Source organism: Protopterus annectens, chromosome 4.part1 (assembly GCF_019279795.1).
Source record: "Protopterus annectens isolate FY-2018-M chromosome 4.part1, PAN1.0, whole genome shotgun sequence".
In the NCBI taxonomy this organism is placed as follows: Eukaryota; Metazoa; Chordata; order Ceratodontiformes; family Protopteridae; genus Protopterus; species Protopterus annectens.
Genome location: NC_056734.1, coordinates 680,296,849 through 680,317,838, shown reverse-complemented (window position 1 = coordinate 680,317,838; position 20,990 = coordinate 680,296,849). Strand labels below are relative to the sequence as shown.

The 20,990-nt window shown below is 39.3% G+C and overlaps 1 protein-coding gene across 2 annotated transcripts in view; it reads right to left on the bottom strand.

Annotated features, from left to right (window-relative positions):
• Positions 1–1,521: 1,521 nt before the first annotated feature.
• RAB6B (RAB6B, member RAS oncogene family) overlaps positions 1,522–20,990 on the bottom strand; it is a 1,686,561-nt gene continuing 1,667,092 nt past the window's right edge. For both annotated transcript variants that reach the window (XM_044070456.1, XM_044070457.1), the window contains exon 8: positions 1,522–2,627. In XM_044070456.1, the coding sequence (XP_043926391.1) occupies positions 2,563–2,627 (65 nt within the window). In that variant the 3' untranslated portion in view covers positions 1,522–2,562. The remainder of the gene's footprint in view (positions 2,628–20,990) is intronic.

Genomic DNA, 20,990 nt, shown 5'->3' with positions numbered 1-20,990 from the left:
GGCATCAGAGCCATGTTGCTAATATGACATAAGAATAACAAAGTGACTAGATCAGCAGTATAAAATAATGTTATCAGAAGAAGCAATTATATAACAATAACGCATCATAGTTTGAGTGTTTTTTAGCAACAGTTTTATAAAGAATGACACACTTGGCCTCAGCTTATACCCTACTTCAGAAAAGGAGTGCTGTTAACTGTGCAGTAACACAAGGTGTGTCATTTAGGACTGTTTCAATGTGTTCAGTGATATATATATATATATATATATATATATATATATATATATATATATGTTCATACCTTCTCCTGTATGTAGCTGAGAATGCATGCAGTGCAGGAAATTGGCATGTGGTACAGATAATGGAGATGGATAGCACAGCCAGCCTAAAGAGCATAGCAGAGTTAAAGAAGTGCACATTAGCGCTCTGCATTCATCGCAACTTTCTGCATAACCAAGAAAACCAAAAAGGCAGTCTGTGAGGCACATAATAAAAGCATAAGTTAGACTTTGCTTACACATGTACAGAGAATAAAATATAACGTACTGACTCTGGCCAGAGATAAGGACTATGTGGTTTATCTTGTTTGCCCATTTATACCATTATCTGGATGGGTTGCAGAGCTTAGCTCTTCTCATCATTTAATCATGATTCTGACCCAATATTTTTAAACAGGAAGGCTATTCTATGCATTCACTACCTTCAGTATGAAGAGAAAGCATTTCTTTAGATCTAAATCATTTCCATATATCTTCATGTTCTGTCCCTTGTTCTTATACACTCGATTTTTCTAAAATATTCTAACTTCAGGACTTACTTTATTACATTAATTGGATTAAACCATAGTGAAGGTCCTCTGACACCTTTCTCTTCCTGATTCTTACAGGTAAAGATATTAAACATGGAAATTCCCTACATGTCATTATTAACAAGGGTACTGGCATTATATGGCCCTATCATGTTATTTGTCTTTTTAGATAGATTTTAGACAAGTGGACTGTCTGAAAATGTCAACCTGCATTTTAGGCAGAAAGAATTACTAAAGCAGTTTTCTTCTGTATCTATACAATTCACATTGAAACTTCACCTGAAATCTGCTTATCAAGTAAACAAATCTGGTTTAGAATAAATGCACACTACAAGACTTATTTAACTAAATGAGTTAAAACTATATTGTTTTCTGTTATAGATGGTCTAATCAAAACCTTACACTTTGAAAACATTTACAGAGAACTGCTATGTCCAGAATGTAGCATTCAAACTCAGATAGCTAAAATCCATGTTTTGAAAGTATCTTGTAAGTTCAGTACCATATTGCAATATTTATGTAAATAACTACCCAATAAACTTATGAAACATTTTGGTGCAGATTTGGCAAAGAATATTTGAGTCAAAACCTGGCTACTGTCTTGTAAGTGTTACTGCATTACTTTACTCGGAATTCATTTTGCCAGCATGACTACTAGTTTACAATCCAACTTTTATGTTTAGGGTCTTCAGAAATGAAATTTTGAATCCCATTCATTTTAAAAATAATAAATCAAAATTCAAATCTGATTAGGATATGTACAAAGAATAGATTAATATCACAAAGATTCTGAATCCATAACTTTGAATTTAGATAATTATAAGCATTCATGCTAGATCCACTGCTAAAGGTCCATTAATGCTAAAGAGAATGACATAAACTGCAGTCCCAGACTGCAGCTTTCTTTTCAGATGCAGCAGTATAATTTAACCAGGGCCTCCCATTAAGTCTAAGTACATGAGACAGATAAATCAAATTTTTCATTCTCTGCTACAGATATGATTCAACAAAAACAGACAATAAGAAGCTAAAAGACATAGCTAGGGAGTTGTAGGAAAAAGACATAAACAAGATAGGCAAGGAAAAAGCTGAAAGGTCGTAAGGCTAAGCGCTGTCTCATCATCATGGGTTTTATGTACAGGAACATTTGGCTAAAAAGCTATTCTGTTAGATACATGGAACTGACACCGCAACATAATGCTGCTGATCTATGCTGTATATGATAAATAAACTTACAGCAGCATGCTCATCTACCCAGCTTGGAGTGATTGACGTGGCACCATCACTTTTGCTAAAAACATTCAGGAATCTAGCTGCTAAAAGTCAAATCTGTGTACCCCTCCCACCCCAGTATCCATTTGGAGCCACAACAATGCCTTGATTATTGAATGTTGAATAGTGAACGCTACATCAATGAACATCATTTTAGTGCTTTTCCATAAATATACAAAATTACAAAAGAAACGTACCATTCTAGTTATCCAAAAAAAGCTGTATACACATGTTCTCCATCGACTACATGTTTAGTTTTTAAATTTTTTTTGGCAGATTTTTTTCCTATGATAAAGTACATTATTTTACAACAGAAGATAAAAAGAAGAAATATTCTGCATGAAGCCATGGTTATTCGATTGAAATATGCCCCTCCCCCAAGAAAGGTATCAACTCAAATATGATATCTCTGCTTGGAAAATAGGAAGCAACACAACAAGCTTGTGGATGTAATGAACGTTGGCCAATCCAATGTAATTTATTAGCAAGAACATCCTCCTTCATTGACTGGTGGCTCCTGTGGTTTGTCCAGCTTGATGTCAATCACTGATTAATAAGGTTAAGGAAACATGTAGAGTGAACTTAAAGATTCTAGTAAGGTCATTGAACAAAACTTGTAATATGGTAACTTATTAAATTTCACCAAATGCACAGCATTGTCAAAAATAAATCAGATAATCATACCACACATACAAGTTCTAGATGCACACATACAAGCAGTATTTTTCTGTAAAACTTCTTCCTGAAAATGAAACAACTTTCTTGGTATATAGATTTGATATTTTTATACTGTGCTTTACAATCCAAGATCCACACAGCAGGCACAGAGATGAACAAGAGCAGTTTGTTTGGAATACTAACTCATACAGTTTGAGAAACTCTTTAGTCCTGGAAGTCACTGAAAGGGTGGACATGATCTCTTTCCAAGATTGTGTTCTGATGAAGTCTTGTAATTACTTATTTCCTGAAGGAAGAAAAGCACTAAACTTTAATGACAAATCCATCACAATTTATTCACCTGCCTCACGAGTGCATTTCTTCATGATTAATCCCAACCGCATCACCGTTTTTCATATTCTTGGTTGGTTGGTGGTGCTGCACTAACACTTTAATTGTGATTTCCTGTATTCTTTTCACCAACACCCTTGACACTGTAGACATAAACAGCACTGGATGCATTTGTACATCAGAATAAATGTGAAAATGATAACACATGCCTTATTCTGAGATACCTGTTATACAGAAAAGAATAAAAGAAGCAGATAAATGGATGCATGCACTGACTATCTCCTTGTGGTTGCCCCATAATGAAGGGATAGCACTACATTATTCTTACCAAAAGTTCTGTCTCAGAATTAAAGCATGCTTGCTGACAAAATGTACTCAGCCTCAGCTTTAAATCATAGTGAATCAACAAGGCATAAGATTATTAGTAAAATGTACCAGTAATAGTCTCAGATGACTCATAGGGACACATATTTATTTTTCTCACAAGTGCTGCTTACGGTAGCCATGTGTTACAATGAAGCTAAGCCATTGTGACCTATTTCACTGAATACCTTCCAATGAAACATGTTTCTTTACTTTATGATGAAATAGTCTGCATTCTGTAAAACAATTACAACCAGAAAACAACTGTTTTCTCTAAAATGTGTCAGTTTAGTGCAAAAAATCTGGACAAAGCCAAAAATAATGGGGGAAGGCCCAAAAATAGGGACAGATTTTAAATAAGTCTACACACCAGGAAAGTCGTTTCACTTTCAGAAAAATGTTTTTATTAAATAAGCTGGGAGATACAAGGGGCAGAAGTTTCTGCATAGCATTTGTGAGGTTATTTATTTATTTATTATTTATTTATTTCCAGTTTGATTACTGGGGAAGTCCACTGGGCCCAGAGAGCCTGTTTTCAGTGGAGGCCTGGGGAGAAAACCTCCATGAAACAGATTGCAGTAAAGATAGCAGTCCCATAAAAATAAAAGTACAAGTACAAATACATATCAAATAATACAAAGCGTGAGCAATATTGCTAATAGTAGAAAAATATTGTGCAGATACATTTTAACAAATTCACACAGTTAAAATCAAAAGTCAAAAGCTATTTACAATATTTACAGAGTGCGACAGATCATATGGGAATTAGCTATAGAAGGTTATAACCAGTTATAAGGTGCTTGGGAACTCAGGAGGATACCCTCCCAGGGGCTTTTGTTAAAGAGTTCTAGGTAGGGAAAATGCAGTTACATTTCCATTTAGAGGAGAGGTAGGTGTAAAGCTGAGTTTTGACATTATTTTTGTTTGACATTGTCCTTAGTGTGGAAAGGAGAGAGTTCCATTTCTTACCTAAGAAGAAGGAGAGGAGAAGTTGTCCAGCAGGATGTTTAGGTTTGTGGACAGTAATTAAGTTTTGGTGTTCAGATCTGAGAGTTCTATTTGGGGTGTATGGGGGAAGGATGTTAGAGCAGGTCATTTGGTTGGATTAAATATTAGTCTATGTGCTGTAGTGAGTTGGAGGAAGTCCAGGTAATCTGTGAATTCTAACCAGTTGAGGGATTGGAGGGTGACACAATGAAGAGTGGAATGTTTGGCTTTGGTGGCAAATCTAGAAATTTTGTTATAACAGCTTTCAAGTTTTGAACTGATGGAAGAGGATAGGTTAGTAAGTAGCGGGGCACCGTACAGAAGGGATGGAAGGAGGTAAGAGGAGGCCAGAGTCTGCCTGGTATAAGTAGAGAGGAAGTGGTTGTTCCTGTATAGCATACCTAGATTTTGGTGGGTTTTCTTTATATTTTGCTGAATATGGATGTCGAACTTGAGGTGCTCGTCTATAGTTACACTGAGTAGTTTGGCAAAGGGAACAACTTCGATTGGAGAGTTGCTTTGGCTAAGGACTTGGAAGGAATTTTTATCAAGCGAGAAAGAGTTTGAGGGTGTTAATAGTAGTATTTTAGATTGTTTTAGCATTGAGAGAAAGGTGATTTTGGTGCATTCAGATCTCGGTAGTTGAGAAGGCAGTCTGAGTTTTAGATAGGAGTTCAGGGAGGTTAGAGGCAGAGCAGACAAGTGTAGAGTCATCTGCATATTGGATGATTTTGGGATTAGGAATAGCAGAGTGAAAGTTATTGATAAAGATATTAAACAGCATTGGTTCGAGGATGGACCCCTGTGGTACTCTGTTAGAGGTGGGTAAGAAAGGTGAGGTGCATTTTTTCCATTTCACAGCCTGAGATCTATCTGAAACATAGCTTGAGTACCAGGAAAGAGTGTTTTGGGAGTGATTTAAGTTTGAGAGGTTACTTAGAAGGTGCTTATGGAAAACAGTATTGAATGCTTTAGAGAGATCTAGGAGCACTGTGAATACTAAGTTCCCAGAATCTTGGGCTTGATTGGCAGTTTCTAAGAATGAGAGTAGAGCTGTTATGGAACTATGTCCTGGTCAGAAGCCATGTTGGGTAGGTGTAAGAAGTGTTTTAGTCAGAAAGGGCATAAATTGGAGGTGGATGCATTTTTCGAGGATTTTGGAGATTGGAGAGAGAAGAGCTATAGGGTGGAAGTTTGAAATGTTAGTGTTTTTGCCTCCCTTGTGGAGAGAAAAATAAAGGTGGAACACCAGAGTTTAGGGACATAGAATTCCTTTATGGATCTATTAATTAGGATACTAATTGGGAGAGCTATATAATCAGCAGCAGACTTGAAAAAGAAAGAGGGGATGTTGTCAGGTACATTGGAGCAGGGTTTAAGTTTGGATATAAGTCTTTTTATGTAGTTAGTGGAGACAAGTTTAAGCTCAAACATAGGGGGGAAATTATTTGGAGACTTAGATGAGGTGGAATGTAGGAGAGATGGGTCATTGGGAAAAGTTTTAGTTAGGTTGGATATTGACTCTATAAAGAAAGAGTTGAATAGTGAGGCTAATTCGAGGTCAGATTTACTTGGGTCCAGACAGGGGCTATTTTTGGAGCCTGGGTTGAGGAGTGAGTTTATGGAGTTCCAAAAAAGCCAAGGGTTTTGGGGATGGTTGGACTGGAGCTTAGTGTAGTAGGATTTTTTTGTCTTTGAAGATTTTTTTTTTGCAAACTTAGGAAGCTGTATATATTGGAGAAGGGTTTTGGGAAGTTTATTATTTTGGTAAAGCTTCCAGGATTTCCTGTAGAAAATAAAACAAAACAAAACAAATATGACCAGTAAATCAATATTCTTGGCCAGGAATCTCAGAGCTGTAACAATGTTTGTGCCAAGTCAAGATTCAGGAAATAAATATCCTTATCTGCTGTTTATAGTCAATAAGCTTTTAATAGTTCAGGTCATTAATGAAGATTATTACATGTAGTTTTCATTTCTTTTGTTTTGTTTTTTTAAACTGTTTGCTGAGTTATGTATGCTATGTGTGTGCACTCAAACACCCACACCCACAGTAACACAACTGTAAGGCAACATATTTACAGTACAGTATCTTGTAGTCATGTTATCTGATTTGTGTGATAAACTGGAGTTATCATATAATACTAGTAGACAAGGCAAGAAACATGCCAAATCTGACTGAAACTGGGGGAGTTTACAGAGATATGCAGCTCTGAATTATGGTTTCAAATATATTTTTTGCCATTATCATATATAGAAAACTATCATCAGTTGTCTCAGTAACACTAAATCTGAGTTTTCCAAGAATCTGTATGGATTGTTGGGGGCAACTGGATAGATCCAATTCTGTATGTTTGAAGACTATTAGCGCAGGTCCACAGTTTTATCCTTTTATTATCCCATTCACATGAGACCTGTTATGCAGCAGTCTTAACAAATGTCACTATGATGAGTTTCCTGACAAATGTATACAATGAAAACAAACTTAGCTGACCTGATGAGTAATTATTTTACATAAATGAAAGAAGTAACTTAGCAGAGACGCAGTGCCCTTGATGACGCTGATGGCATTACAGGTCTTGCACAGCCCTTTAAGTGCAATGGACATCACTGATTTATGTTTGTTGTAAATTTATACTGAGAATGCTCAATGCATCATGACTTGCATTATGACCGTTACATGTTATGAGTTGGTATAAAACTGAGATGCCAAATCAACAGGAGCTCAGTCCCAAAAGTGTGTCATTTAAGGTTTATCCATCATACATAAATACTAGGCTATAAGTCTGCAGACTATTACAAGCTTTGCCAACAACAAGAAGTCAGAATCAAACTCTGTGCTTTGTATCTGTGAGGTAAAGATCATAACCATTATGCTAACCACACTTCCTAAAAATTAATTAATCCACAAACCAGTTATAGGAGTAGAACTCTCTATTCAGTACACTAAAAGTGAACATGTTACCTGTTGAAATACTTTAGTAATGAAACATACTTACATTGGTTACAGAATGCTTCATGCTATGTTCATACGGCACACAGATCTGAACATTTCCAGTGATTAAAGGCTTTTACTCCCACTAACATAATGCCTGTACTCATGCAGCTTCTGTCATTCACTGTCATGGACAGTCATTGCTGGCTTTTATAGTTTTTTTTTTCTGATTCTATATTGGTCACTGGTAACGCTAGATTTTTTTTCAATGGGTTGTAATGAAACAGGAAGTCAGAACCTTAAAATGGAAATATCTCATAAAGGGGTAAGGTTTTGAAAACTGCACATAACTGGGTACTTATGCATTCAGTCTGCTCATTAGAGTTCATTTCAGACAAGTTCTAGAAATTGATTATAAATGAAAAAAATGTAATTTTGAGTCTTTTTTTTTCAGCTTCAGTGAAATATATCACAACCAGTTTCAGAAACAGCTCTGAAAAGACAAAAAATATTTCTGGGTTGCATATTATATAATTCATGCAATTCAAACCTTGAAACTGTATCCATTCCTAATGAGTTACACTGGATTTAGTTAAAGCATTAACACTGCAGTACTGCACTTAAACTCATTATAGTGAACTGTTCTGCTAACATTTCTTACATTTCTGAACATCCAGCTTATACAACATGCACTGCATTTGCTAGGAGCATCTAGCTTAGTTGAAAGTAGCAGGATATCTTACTTGTAGACAATTTCAACTAGGATTGTTGAATGTAGACAGAAAAAGAGACATGGAATGGCAGAGGAAAAACTACAACATCCAGGATTTTGCTCTGCTTTCCTTATTTTGTGGTTACACAGTTGATTTGCTAGGAGGGTATGAGATGGGAAGCCCCACCCCCACACACCAGCATTACAGTAGCTCTTACTGTCTCATGAAAAAAGTTCCCTTTTCTGTTTTCTTTTTGCAGCTTAATGGCTCAACAGCTGTAAGTTTAAATTTGAACCCTTGCAGACGTCTATAACTTTCTATAGTACTGGACTACTCAGAGTTGCTGCTGAGTGTAAGAATATGCCTCATTTACTTTTACTTTCAGAGCAACTGAACTTTTCCTAAGACATAATGTGCATGTTGTGTTCATCTAATTCACCTGAAAATGAAAGAAGTATGATGTGTGCCCCTCTATACAGAGTGGGTTACTATCCCATATGACATGTGCCCCTCTATACAGAGTGGGTTACTATGCTGTATGACGTGCCCCTCTATACAGAGTGGGTTACTATGCCATATGACATGTACCTCTCTATACAGACTGGGTTACTATGCCGTATGATGTGTGCCCCTCTATACAGACTAGGTTATTATGCCGTATGACGTGTGCCCCTCTATACAGAGTGGGTTACCATGCTGTATCATATGTGCCCCTCTATAGAGTGGGTTACTATGCCGTATGACATGTGCCCCTCTATACAGACTAGGTTACTATGCCATATGACGTGTGCCCCTCTATACAGAGTGGGTTACTATACCATATGATGTGTGCCCCTCTATACAGAGTAGGTTACTATGCTGTATCACATGTGCCCCTCTATACAGAGTGGGTTAATATACCGTATGACATGTGCCCCTCTATACAGACTAGGTTACTATGCTGTATGACGTGTGCCCCTCTATACAGAGTGGGTTACTATACTGTATGATGTGTGACCCTCTCTACAGAGTGGGTTACTATGCTGTATCATATGTGCCCCTCTGTACAGAGTGGGTTACTATGCCATATGTCATGTGCCCCTCTATACAGAGTGGGTTACCATGCTGTATCACATGTGCCCCTCTATAGAGTGGGTTACTATGCCGTATGACATATGCCCCTCTATACAGACTAGGTTACTATACCATATGACGTGTGCCCCTCTATACAGAGTGGGTTACAATGCTGTATCACATGTGCCCCTCTATAGAGTGGGTTACTATGTCGTATGACATGTGCCCCTCTATACAGACTAGGTTACTATGCCGTATGACGTGTACCCCTCTATACAGAGTGGGTTACTATACTGTATGATGTGTGCCCCTCTCTACAGAGTGGGTTACTATGCTGTATCATATGTGCCCCTCTATACAGAGTGGGTTACTATGCCATATGACGTGTGCCCCTCTATACAGACTAGGTTACTATGCCGTATGATGTGTGCCCGTCTATACAGAGTGGATTATTATACCATATGACGTGTGCCCCTCTATACAGAGTGGGTTACCATACTGTATCACATGTGCCCCTCTATAGAGTGGGTTACTCTGCCGTATGACATGTGACCCTCTATACAGACTAGGTTACTATGCCATATGACATGTGCCCTTCTATACAGAGTGGGTTACTATACCATATGTGTGCCTTCTCTATACAGAGTAGGTTACTATGCTGTATCACATGTGCCCCTCTATACAGAGTGGGTTAATATGCCGTATGACATGTGCCCTCTATACAGACTAGGTTACTATGCCGTATGACGTGTGCCCCTCTATACAGAGTGGGTTACTATACTGTGTGATGTGTGCCCCTCTCTACAGAGTGGGTTACTATGCTGTATCATATGTGCCCCTCTATACAGAGTGGGTTACTATGCCGTATGACATATGCCCCTCTTTGCAGACTAGGTTACTATGCCGTATGATGTGTGCCCCTCTATACAGAGTGGGTTACTATACCATATGACGTGTGCCCCTCTATACAGAGTGGGTTACCATGCTGTATCACATGTGCCCCTCTATAGAGTGGGTTACTATGCCGTATGACATGTGCCCCTCTATACAGACTAGTTTACTATGCCGTATGATGTGTGCCCCTCTATACAGAGTGGGTTACTATACCATATGATGTGTGCCCCTCTATACAGAGTAGGTTACTATGCTGTCTCACATGTGCCCCTCTATACAGAGTGGGTTAATATGCCGTATGACATGTGCCCCTCTATGCAGACTAGGTTATTATGCCGTATGGCGTGTGCCCCTCTATACAGAGTGGGTTACTATACTGTATGATGTGTGCCCCTCTCTACAGAGTGGGTTACTATGCTGTATCATATGTGCCCCTCTATACAGAGTGGGTTACTATGCCGTATGACGTGTGCCCCTCTATACAGACTAGGTTACTATGCCATATGATGTGTGCCCCTCTATACAGAGTGGGTTACTATGCTGTATGACATGTGCCTTTCTATACAGAGTGGGTTACTATGCCGTATGATGTGTACCCCTCTATACTGACTGGGTTACTCTGCCATATGACATGTGCCCCTCTATACAGAGTGGGTTACTATGTCTACAACTACAGCTACAACAAAACGCATTGTATAAATTCCAGATCTGTATATCAAAGTCCATGCAACTTATCTCTTTAGAAAAACACAATTTATTCAGCACTAGAAATCCATCTTTTGCCACTGAAGTTATAGCAAATATTGCAGAATTCTTGAAAACTTTGTTTACCTAATAGCATAACAATCCCATATCACACTGGACACAGTCACCTTTTCTGCTAACTAACTTATTAATGTTATGTGTTTGAAGGCACGGGATTGAACCAGGTAAAATATCTGCCTGAAATTAAGGTGTCCACCATGGCATACATTGTGTATGCATGTCTACTGCTATAATTACAGCAGAGTGGTGCTGCATAGACATTATCTATAATAGTGTAGTATTTCAAGATGCAATGCAGCTTGCAGTTCTTTTTAAAAGTACAGGATATACCAGAAACCGCTTGATATTTCCACTGGTACCAATTTGTCATATACCACTTTTGTGCATTGCAGTACACCACTCCCAGTGTATAAATAGTAATTGTCCTTCATGAATAAGTTTGTATTGCCAGGACTTAACACATAAATAAATATTAAACAAAGGTACCCTTTTATATCCATGATGTTTGCCATGGAATACACTTAGCACAGATTCTGAGAGTTTCACTATATCATCTCATCTATTTATCTTACAAAACACTATTCACTTTTCTCTTTACTGCTGCATATGCTGTGAATCTTTAGTAGCTGTATGGCTGCCTAGAATATGAGATGTTTTGCTCGTATATCTTTGCTACAGTTGTGGGACTGTACAGAGAAGCTAAAAGCACTTCTGTATGTAGCATTCACATTCTGTCAGAGTGTATTATGATTCATGTAATCAAGCAGTGCACTTCAGCTCACAATGTGGAATAATGTCATGCAGCGTCTGTATAATACTTGTGCCTTATGGTGATGTGACTGTTTGCCTTGTGCGTTTCTATTCATGTCTCATGTTAAAACAACATACAAATACAGTAACAATTATAAAATGGCATCCCTGAAGACCAGTGTTTCTGTTGTAGGTTGTTTGACACAGTTCACTTTGCCATTGTCATTAAGCAACTTGCCACTTGTTTTACATATCTGTGTTTGTGAATATGTGAGCAAGCGTGCATGCATGCGTGTGTGTGTGTGTGTGTGTGTGTGCGTGTGTGTGTGCATATATATGAATATACTAGTATATACATGTGTGCATGTGCACGTGTGTCTTTGTTTACTAAGGTTCTCTAATAGAAGCCACATTTAGTGCTCCAACAGAGTAGATGTGTAGTAGATGTAGACTGCTAATTTCCCAAAGGGTCATCATCCAAATGAAGCTGTTTGCTGAATGGTTACCTTGCTGCTGCCAGCAGACTTCTGCTTTTCTTCATTTGGTTGCCTTCTTGCATTTCAATTGGTCAACCACTTTGGAAGCAAGTAGTTCGCTGCTCTGTTTTTTTTCAGGAAATGCAGTGTTTCAGGGAGTCTCCATGAATTATACATAAGCCTCATTAATATGCACAGTGGTTGACAGCTCCTTCAATGTTCTGCTCTTGGAATTCAGAATGACTTTGGAAACTGTAGCTTTTTATCCACTATGGCTAGATGCAAAGAGTTTTTGGCATTCTTTTTAAATAGATGGTTGTCTCCAACACATACTATGGTGTTAGATGTATTTCTCTGATATAATATAAAACCTGCCTTTTGAAATAATGTCCCTATCATGCTCATAGGTTCATAGGTGTGTACTAGGATAATGGCCCTGGAGCCTTTACAAGCCTAGCCCATAGGATTACCCTGGCATCGTGTCACCCGACCTTAGTTCCCGGTGCCTCTGTCAAGTAGAGGCACTGGAGTGATCCCCATGGTGAATTTTCTATTTCCCATCCACTCATCAAGATTTCTCTTGAAGAGGGCCAGTGAGGTGCTCTGTTTGACATGTATGGGGAGTCTGTTCCATAGCATGGGCAGTATCTGAGTTATGAACCTGTCCCTCCAGCACGTTCTGTTGATTGTGGTAATGAGATTGAAGTCTCTGGAGCATGTGGTGCGGAGGGATTGGGATTTCTTTAGATGTAGCATTTCTAACAGAGCTGGGTCAGACATGGCTTTGTAAGTCAAGCAGATATCGCCTCTAAGTAGGTCATATGAGACAGAGAATAGTTGGCGTTTTTTGAGTCTGTCCATATAGGACAAGTGTTTAAGGCCTAGAATCCTCTTTGTGAGGTACTTCTGTGGCCTTTCCAGTTGTTGCAGGTGTCTAGTGAGGTACATGCCAAATAGGGCATTGTACTCGATGACTGGCCTAATGAGGAAAGAGTAGAGGGAGACAATGACCTCTTTCTTCCTGGATGCAACACCTTTAGTAAAGAGATGTGCCACATAGAAGGACTTTCTGACCACAGTGGCAATGTGGTGGTCGAAAGAAAAGTTGCTGTCAACCTGTGTTCCCAGATCTCTGATAATGCCTTCTGTGTTTAGTGGACTACCATTGATGTGGTGATTCATGGGCACCAGGTTTTTCCCAAAGGGAATGATGACATACTTTTTGGCATTGAGCTTAAGGCTATGCTTCTGACACCAGTCGTTGGTCTCAGGGAGGCCTTTCTGTAGGATGTCAACATCACTTGGGAAGTTAATAATAGCTCCCAACCTGCAATCATCTGCAAATCTTGTCAGCCAGATTCCCTTCGTGTTGGGCTGGACTTCAGAGAAGTAGATACCAAACAAGAGAGGACCCAGGACTGAACCCTTGTAACTCCACTCGAGACTGGTCGGCAGTCTGACTTGGAGTCAGCTACTTTCACACTGTGGGTTCTATCTGTGAGGCAGTTTGCAACCCACCTAGTGATATAGGGGTTGATGCTTAGCTTACTGAGTTTTTCTATGATTCCTGAGTGGGGAATGGTGTCAAAGGCCTTGGCCAGATCAAGGTAGGCTGTGTGAACCACCTTGCCTTCATCCACAGCTCTGGTGACTGACTCAAAAAAGTCAACCAAGTTGAGCAGGCATGATCTACCCTTCAAAAAACCAAACTGTGTGGGATCCAGAGTTTGGAGATTCCCTATATCCTTGTTTATTAGGTCCACAATGATGCGTTCCATAGCTTTGCATATTAGACTCATTAGGCTAATGGGGCAATAGTTCCCAGGGTCTATAGTCTCTCCTCCTATGTGGACAGGGATGACTGTAGCAGTGCACCATTCAGTAGGGACAAAGCCTGAGGGGAGGCTGTGATTGAATAGGTTACACAGGTGAAGTGGCAGTTCACTCTGTAGCTCATGTAGCACACAGCCAGGGATATTGTCAGGTCCCATAGAAGCTGTATTCTTGGCCTTGGACAGTGCTGTTTTAACCTGTGCAGCAGTAATACTGGGTGGCTGGCAATCTACTGTTAATGTGATAGGTCGTTTGGGAGGGGAGAGAGGGATAAAGTTGGCACTGAATCTGTCGACCAGTACATTGGCAATATCTGTTGGCTCAGTACAGGAGGTACCATTGTGCAGCAGCTCAGAGCAAATCTAGGAATTGCCATGGAAATTCTTTACATAACCTATAGTAGGTCTTGTGGTTGTCTTTACTATGTGCTGCAATTCTGTTTTCATAGCTAGCTTTAGAGGATTTGATGAGGGATCTCAACTTTTTGTTGAGGCTGATAAGGGAGTTTTTCCAGTCTTGGGACTTCACCTTATTTCGCATCAGTTTCCTCCTTCTGTTGTAGACTTTGTTTATGGCAGGGGACTACCAGATTGGCTTCCTATTTTTGGAGGAGAGCGTCTTGGTTCTATTGGGTATGGCGAGATCCATGCATTTGTGTATGTGTTCGTACAATGCATTGGTGTATGATTTGGCAGTCATGCAACTATTCTCCATTTGCATGGGTGCCGTGAAGTTAGCCACCTCTGTTTTTAGGAGCCCAAAGTTAGCTTTGGAGAAGTTTTTCATGGTAGTTACCTTTGTGGGTGGTGGGGTGGTGGGAGGGATTTGGATTTCCAAGGTGATTAGTTTGTGGTCAGATCTAACCAGGGAGGAGTTGACTATTGGTGTAGAGCAAAAGTCACCCATGTTAGTAATGACCAGGTCAAGGATGTTGCTACCTCTAGTGGGGGTAAGAGTGAGCTGGTCTAGGGCATTGGAATTAATGAATTTCAGGAAACATTGGGCAAGTGTATTGGTACATGAGTAGTTTCCTCAGTTAATGGAGGGGTAGTTGAAGTCGCCCAGCATGACAGTGTTAGGTTGGACCCTAATATTCTCCAGAGTGCTTAGGAACGTGGAATGTGAGTCTTGGTACATGGTTGGGGACCTAAAGCATGCTACGACCTGAATCACTGTCTTACCCAGTGTTAGCTGCACCTGAAGTATCTCTGATGCATTATGTTGGGCTACCAGTCTGGAGGTGTGCACATCCTTTATGAAGATGGAAATAACACCACCTTTGGAACTTCGGTTCAGGTTCTGGGGCCGAAAGGTGTGGAATGAGTTATAGCCTGGTAATGCAGGGGTGCTTTCTGCTGCCTTGAACCAGGTCTCTGTTACAGCACAAATGTCAATGTTCTCCATTCTAAGGAGTGCTTCGAGTGAGTGCATTTTGAAATTTAGACTTCTAGAGTTGAGCAGCATGACCCTCAGATTGTATTTGTTTGTAGCTGTTACGGTGGTAATTTGGTCCTTTGAACACCGCCTAGAAAAGGCACTATAGGGGTGGCAAGAGCCTTGGGCAGTATCCAGAAGCCCAGGGATGACAGATGCAGGCCATCTCTGACAAAGCATCGAGGTCTGTCAATCATATCATCCCAGGCAGACAGATAATGGATCCCCTTAGAATGACACCAGAAACTTAACGAATTGTTGAAATCAATCATTTTCTGCTTGTACTGTGGTATCATTCTGGGTGATGGTAGGATGCTGCTCAGGGCAAGGGTCATACCCGCCTGGGCTACATAATCCAAGAGCTCCTCAATGTCTCTTTTCATGTAGTCCAGGGAGGTACGTCTCAGGTCATTCACACCCACATGTACAATGACAGAGTCATATTTGTACCTGTTGTTGAGGGACGTGAGTGCATGCGTTATGTGGCAGATTCTGGCACCTGACAGGCAGCTGACTGTTACTTTTTCCTTATTCAACCTAGTGAGTGGGACATCAGTGCGCCTCACTATCAAGTCACCTATGACTAGCATGTTGGGCATGCTGTTTTGCCTTATTGCCTTATTTGTGCTATTTTATGCTGTTGTGCTTATGGAATGCATTGTGGCCATCTTGTCCAAACAGTACAAAAGTGATATAATACAAATCCACTCATGACAGTATTAAGACTGAGAAACAACAAAGAAAAATGGTAAAGAGGTAAGTAGCACAATGGAGAGTCTAAACAGTGGAAATAAATGCACCGTCAGTTAAGCAAAAACAAATTCTAGACATAGAACTTCATCAGAAATGATTTCTGATGAAGTCCTAGTTATATTAAAAGAGAACAAAAGCACTAAATTACAGATATACTCATGCTCCCATGATATGGTCACTATTGATATACTTTGCTACATAATTTCACACGTATTACCCCCAAATGGAAGGCAGTCTAAAGCTGGAAATGTCTCCATTCCCCTCCAAAAAAACAAATATATCCTGCTTTTATTAACACTTCACTCTAGCACTAACACACAGAAACTATGGGCACTAGAGAACAAAATTTGTCATTTTACACTTCTAGCTGACAAGCATGCTCACCACTGTATTGTCTAAAGAGATGTCATCGTTTACTGGCTATTAGCAGAGCTATTATACCAGTTAGGACTCATCTGTTCAAAATGATCATGCTGGGTCAATTCCCCCCATTAAATTCAACCTTACAAATAAGAGAACCATCATACTCATGGAAATAAAGTCAGTATGATGGCATTACTTTGACGACACCATGTTTTGACACTACCACAGTGGAAAGGGCCTTTACTAAATCAGGCTGCAAAATATTTCCTCAAATAACATTGGATGGCTTCAAGGCTGAATTAAAGGAACACCTACTAGAAGAAATTGCTTGTAATTGCTTTTGTGACATTTGATAAGTTGCTATAAGCCTATAGACTTACCGTAACTGGACTATTTACAAGTACTATATGTAGGTATCATTTTGCTGAGAGAACTTCACCCTGTAAATACTGCAAATATTATACATATTTCTATATTGCTTGAAATACTGTGAACATTATTTTTTTAACAATTTTCTGTGTGTATTTACTTTTGATATATATTTTTGTTATCATATGATGTATGATTCATTTTCACTTTTGCTATCGATTTCTTTTTATTGTATTTTGTACTTTGCTCTTCTAACCAGTCCAGTTACCCAATTACCAAATGTCAAATAAATAAATAAATAACTATCCAGGCTGTCAGTATTTGACTGTTTCTGTAGTATATGCCATAGATAAACTACATTACCTTTATTCTGTCTCATATCTACCTACATTTCAAAACTCCATCTTATACCATGGCTCTTCTTTACATCTTACTTACCCTATTGCTCTACCTTTCATTCCTAACTTCCTAACCATACAAAATCCATCATTTCCAACCTTTGACTACCATCACACATTCTGTACTACACAATTAACCCCCCTTCACCTTCACTATGTCCCCATCTCTCTGTAGAAGATTCTATAGGAATGAGAAGTGTACTAATTGGTTCTTTGACAGAGTAGCTGATGCTTGGAACAGACTATCAAATTACATTAAAGCAAGTACTAGTTTAGATATGTTTAAGAACAGCCTGGACATTTATTATGGGAACAAGTGTTTTGGCATATTGGCAAGCTAGAAGGGCATTAATGCCCGTGCTTGAAACATTTGTAGGTATGTATGTATGTATCTCTCTTCAATACCTCCTTTACCCCAACTTTACAAGCACAAAGTCTTTACACACAAATCCATTCCCCTAAAACAAAGTTCAAAACTGTAAGCCACTACCACTACCTTTCAAAATCTCCCCCTCTCTCAAACACACTTATACTTGACAGGAGATATCCACCCCAATCCAGGCGCCCCCTCCCTAGCAAATCCCTCCACCAACCTATCTGCCACCAGCCTTCCTTACCCACCCAAGTACCAAGTACCTTGCTGTATACTCAATTAATATACAAAGCCTACCCAACAAAACAACAGAACTACATTCATGGATAACCCTTAACTTCCCACACATCCTAAAACCCCATAAATCCAATGATGAAATCTTAACCCCCCCACACTATAACATCTACTGTCAAGACAGAGTTACCAGAAAAGGTGGTACAGTTGCAATCATGGACTCTGAGTACCTCAACTTATCCCCCTACTCATAACTCACCCAAACTTACACCCAGCTGAACTACTTATCTTAAACTGGCACCTTAACTCTCCCCAAATCTACATCCCACCAGGAAACAACATTCCCTTACTCAAATCCATCCTCTCATGGCTGTCACTCCATATTTCCTATGAAACCATCCTGTTGGGAGAAGTTAATACCAATTGGCAAAAGCTATCCACTACCAGTTGTTCCCTCAGCATCAACCTCCATGGCTTTCACCAACTCATTATTACACCTACTCGCTTCAACAAAAATAACAATAACAGTTCCACCTTGGATTGGATTCTAACATCTGATCCTAACCTCTATCAAAACCCGACAACTAACTAAGTGACCACTTTCTTATTTGAGTACACAGACACTCCAATTAGGTACTCAAGCTCCATCTTTTCAGTGAATGTCACAATCTCTCCTCTTTTAATAATTATAGAGTCAACAACATGCTCAATTCCATAAACTGGTCCATTCTGAAATACATCCCCCTAAATGATGCAGTAATATATTTAAATCATACTTTCCTTGCTATCCTTGACTCTCTGGCATGTCTTAGAATAGTTAGAATCAAAATAACTCACACCCCTTGACTTTTTAAAGACACCCTCACTCTTATGAGAAAAAGAGACAGCACATGGAAACAATGGATTAAAACAAAATCTGCTTCCATTCACCAAAAATATAAAGAGCTTTGTAACCTTAGAAAAATCCACATTAACAAGGATAAGAAAAAAATCTATTGTAATGTCCAATTAACCCACAAATCTAACCCAAAAATTCTGGCACTCTATTAATAAAATGTCACACACAGGCAACCCTACCACTCCAACCCCTATCCTGACAAAACTCCCCTCAAAACTGTCATTCTTCTTAACTCTTATTTCATAGAATCTATTCACAAACTAACCCAAAATGGTCAAAACCAAACTCTCACACATACCACTCCCAATACTGCCAGTAATGCCTCTTTTACACTAAACCCCTTCCCAGCTTCTTGCATAAAATCTCTTCTGCTTAAATTAAAACCATGCTTGCCCTCCTCTGACAACCTTCCTCCCCTCTTTCTTAAATTAGCTGCTCACTCAATAGCCTACCCTGTTTCCATTCTGATTACTAGATATATACAGGGGTCCACTGTCCCAGACATATGGAAATCTTTTTATACCATTCCATTACACAAAGGAGGTAATAGCAATGACTCAACCAATTACATACATATTGCCATCCTCTCTCCACTTTCTAAACTCCATGAGAAATGCATACACAAACAGCTACTTAAATACCTCATAGATGTAAACCACCTTACTCCTACTCAATGTGGATTCAGACCCCATTATAGTACATCCGCTGCCCTTCTGTCCTTTACTCATCCTGTTGCTGAAGCCAGAGACTTGTTTCTTGACCTCCCAAAAGCTTTTGACATGGTCTCTCATTCTAAACTTCTTGCCAACCTAACTGATCTCAACCTATCCCCTCTACTAAATAGTTCTCTAGCTATCTCACTAATAGACAACAGTCGGTAAGATGGCATTCCACTTGCTCCCTTTTCTTACCCATTCATACTGGGGTATCTCAAGGCGCCAATCTTGGCCTACTAATCTTTAATATTTTTACCAACCAACTCCACACTTCCTGTACAACCTCCACCCTGATACAATATGCAGTCAACTCCACTCTTATCTCCTGTTCTAACAACATTTCCAACCTCCACTCTTTTATGCAAAAATACCTTTCTGTCTATAGAAAAATGGATAACTGACAACCAACTGATACCTAACTCCAATAAAACCAAGCTCTTACTCTTTCTTCCCAAATCCATCTCTCACCTCAAAACCACATTCACCATTACTTCTCTTGATAACACCATTATTCAAGCTGACTCATATACAAAGCTTCTTGGCATTATAACTGATGAACAATTGAAATTTGATACCTATATACAGCACTGTATCAAAAAGACAAATCAGAAACTTGGCTTACTCTACAGGCATAAAACATACCTAGCCCCCTGACTCCAAAAACCTCTAGCTCAGGCTTTCCTCCTTCCTTGTCTACTATGCGCCTCTCCTGTCCTTACTCATCTTCAGGCCACCCTTCTAACTAAACTCTGTCAAACCTATTACAGTGTTGCAAGATTTGCCAGTAACCAACCTTATAAATCACATCACTGCCTTGCTTGAAAACAACTTCACTGGCTGGATTTCCCCCAACATCTGCGTCTCTCCCATTTGCATCTCACACATACCTTACTTTCCAAACCCTTAGCTTGTCCCTCTTTCTCCTCCATGAGATCTGTATACACCCCCTCTCATACTCACCACAGCTCAGACTAGCACCTACTTGATACCTATAAACTCAACAAAAATATTGGAAAACTTCTTTGCAAAAGCAAGTGTGTCCCAGGCTTGGAACAAGCTCCCCCCTAACATTCGTGCCACTCCTAGCACAAATCATTTTAAATCTGGACTCAAAAATTTCCTCCTAAATGGTAGCACCTGTCACTGCCAAGATCCCACTTAATCCCCTCTCTACTCCATCCACTTATACCTCTATGCTATCTACATTGTCTTCATTGACTCCTTCCTGAATCATATGACTCGCAATACTCTTCTTACAACTATTTATAGCACCATGAAGACCACAGCTATGCCAACTATACTTGTCTGTCACCTATATACATCTTCCTATACAATACCAACCTATTTCTAATGTGCAACCTCAATTGTGTGTACTAATATGTAGTACTCCTATGTAGTGCTGCCTGTAATCACTACAGATCAAGTTTTTTAAGCATGTAATATACTGTTCATTCTAGTCTGCCCAAAATTTGTACATGTAATATATATCATTTTTGTAATGACTTCCTGTAATGTATATCATACTTTTTATTTGTAATGTCTCACAAATGTTGTTGCATTATATTGTAAATTGGAGCTTTTCTGCTTGGTTCTC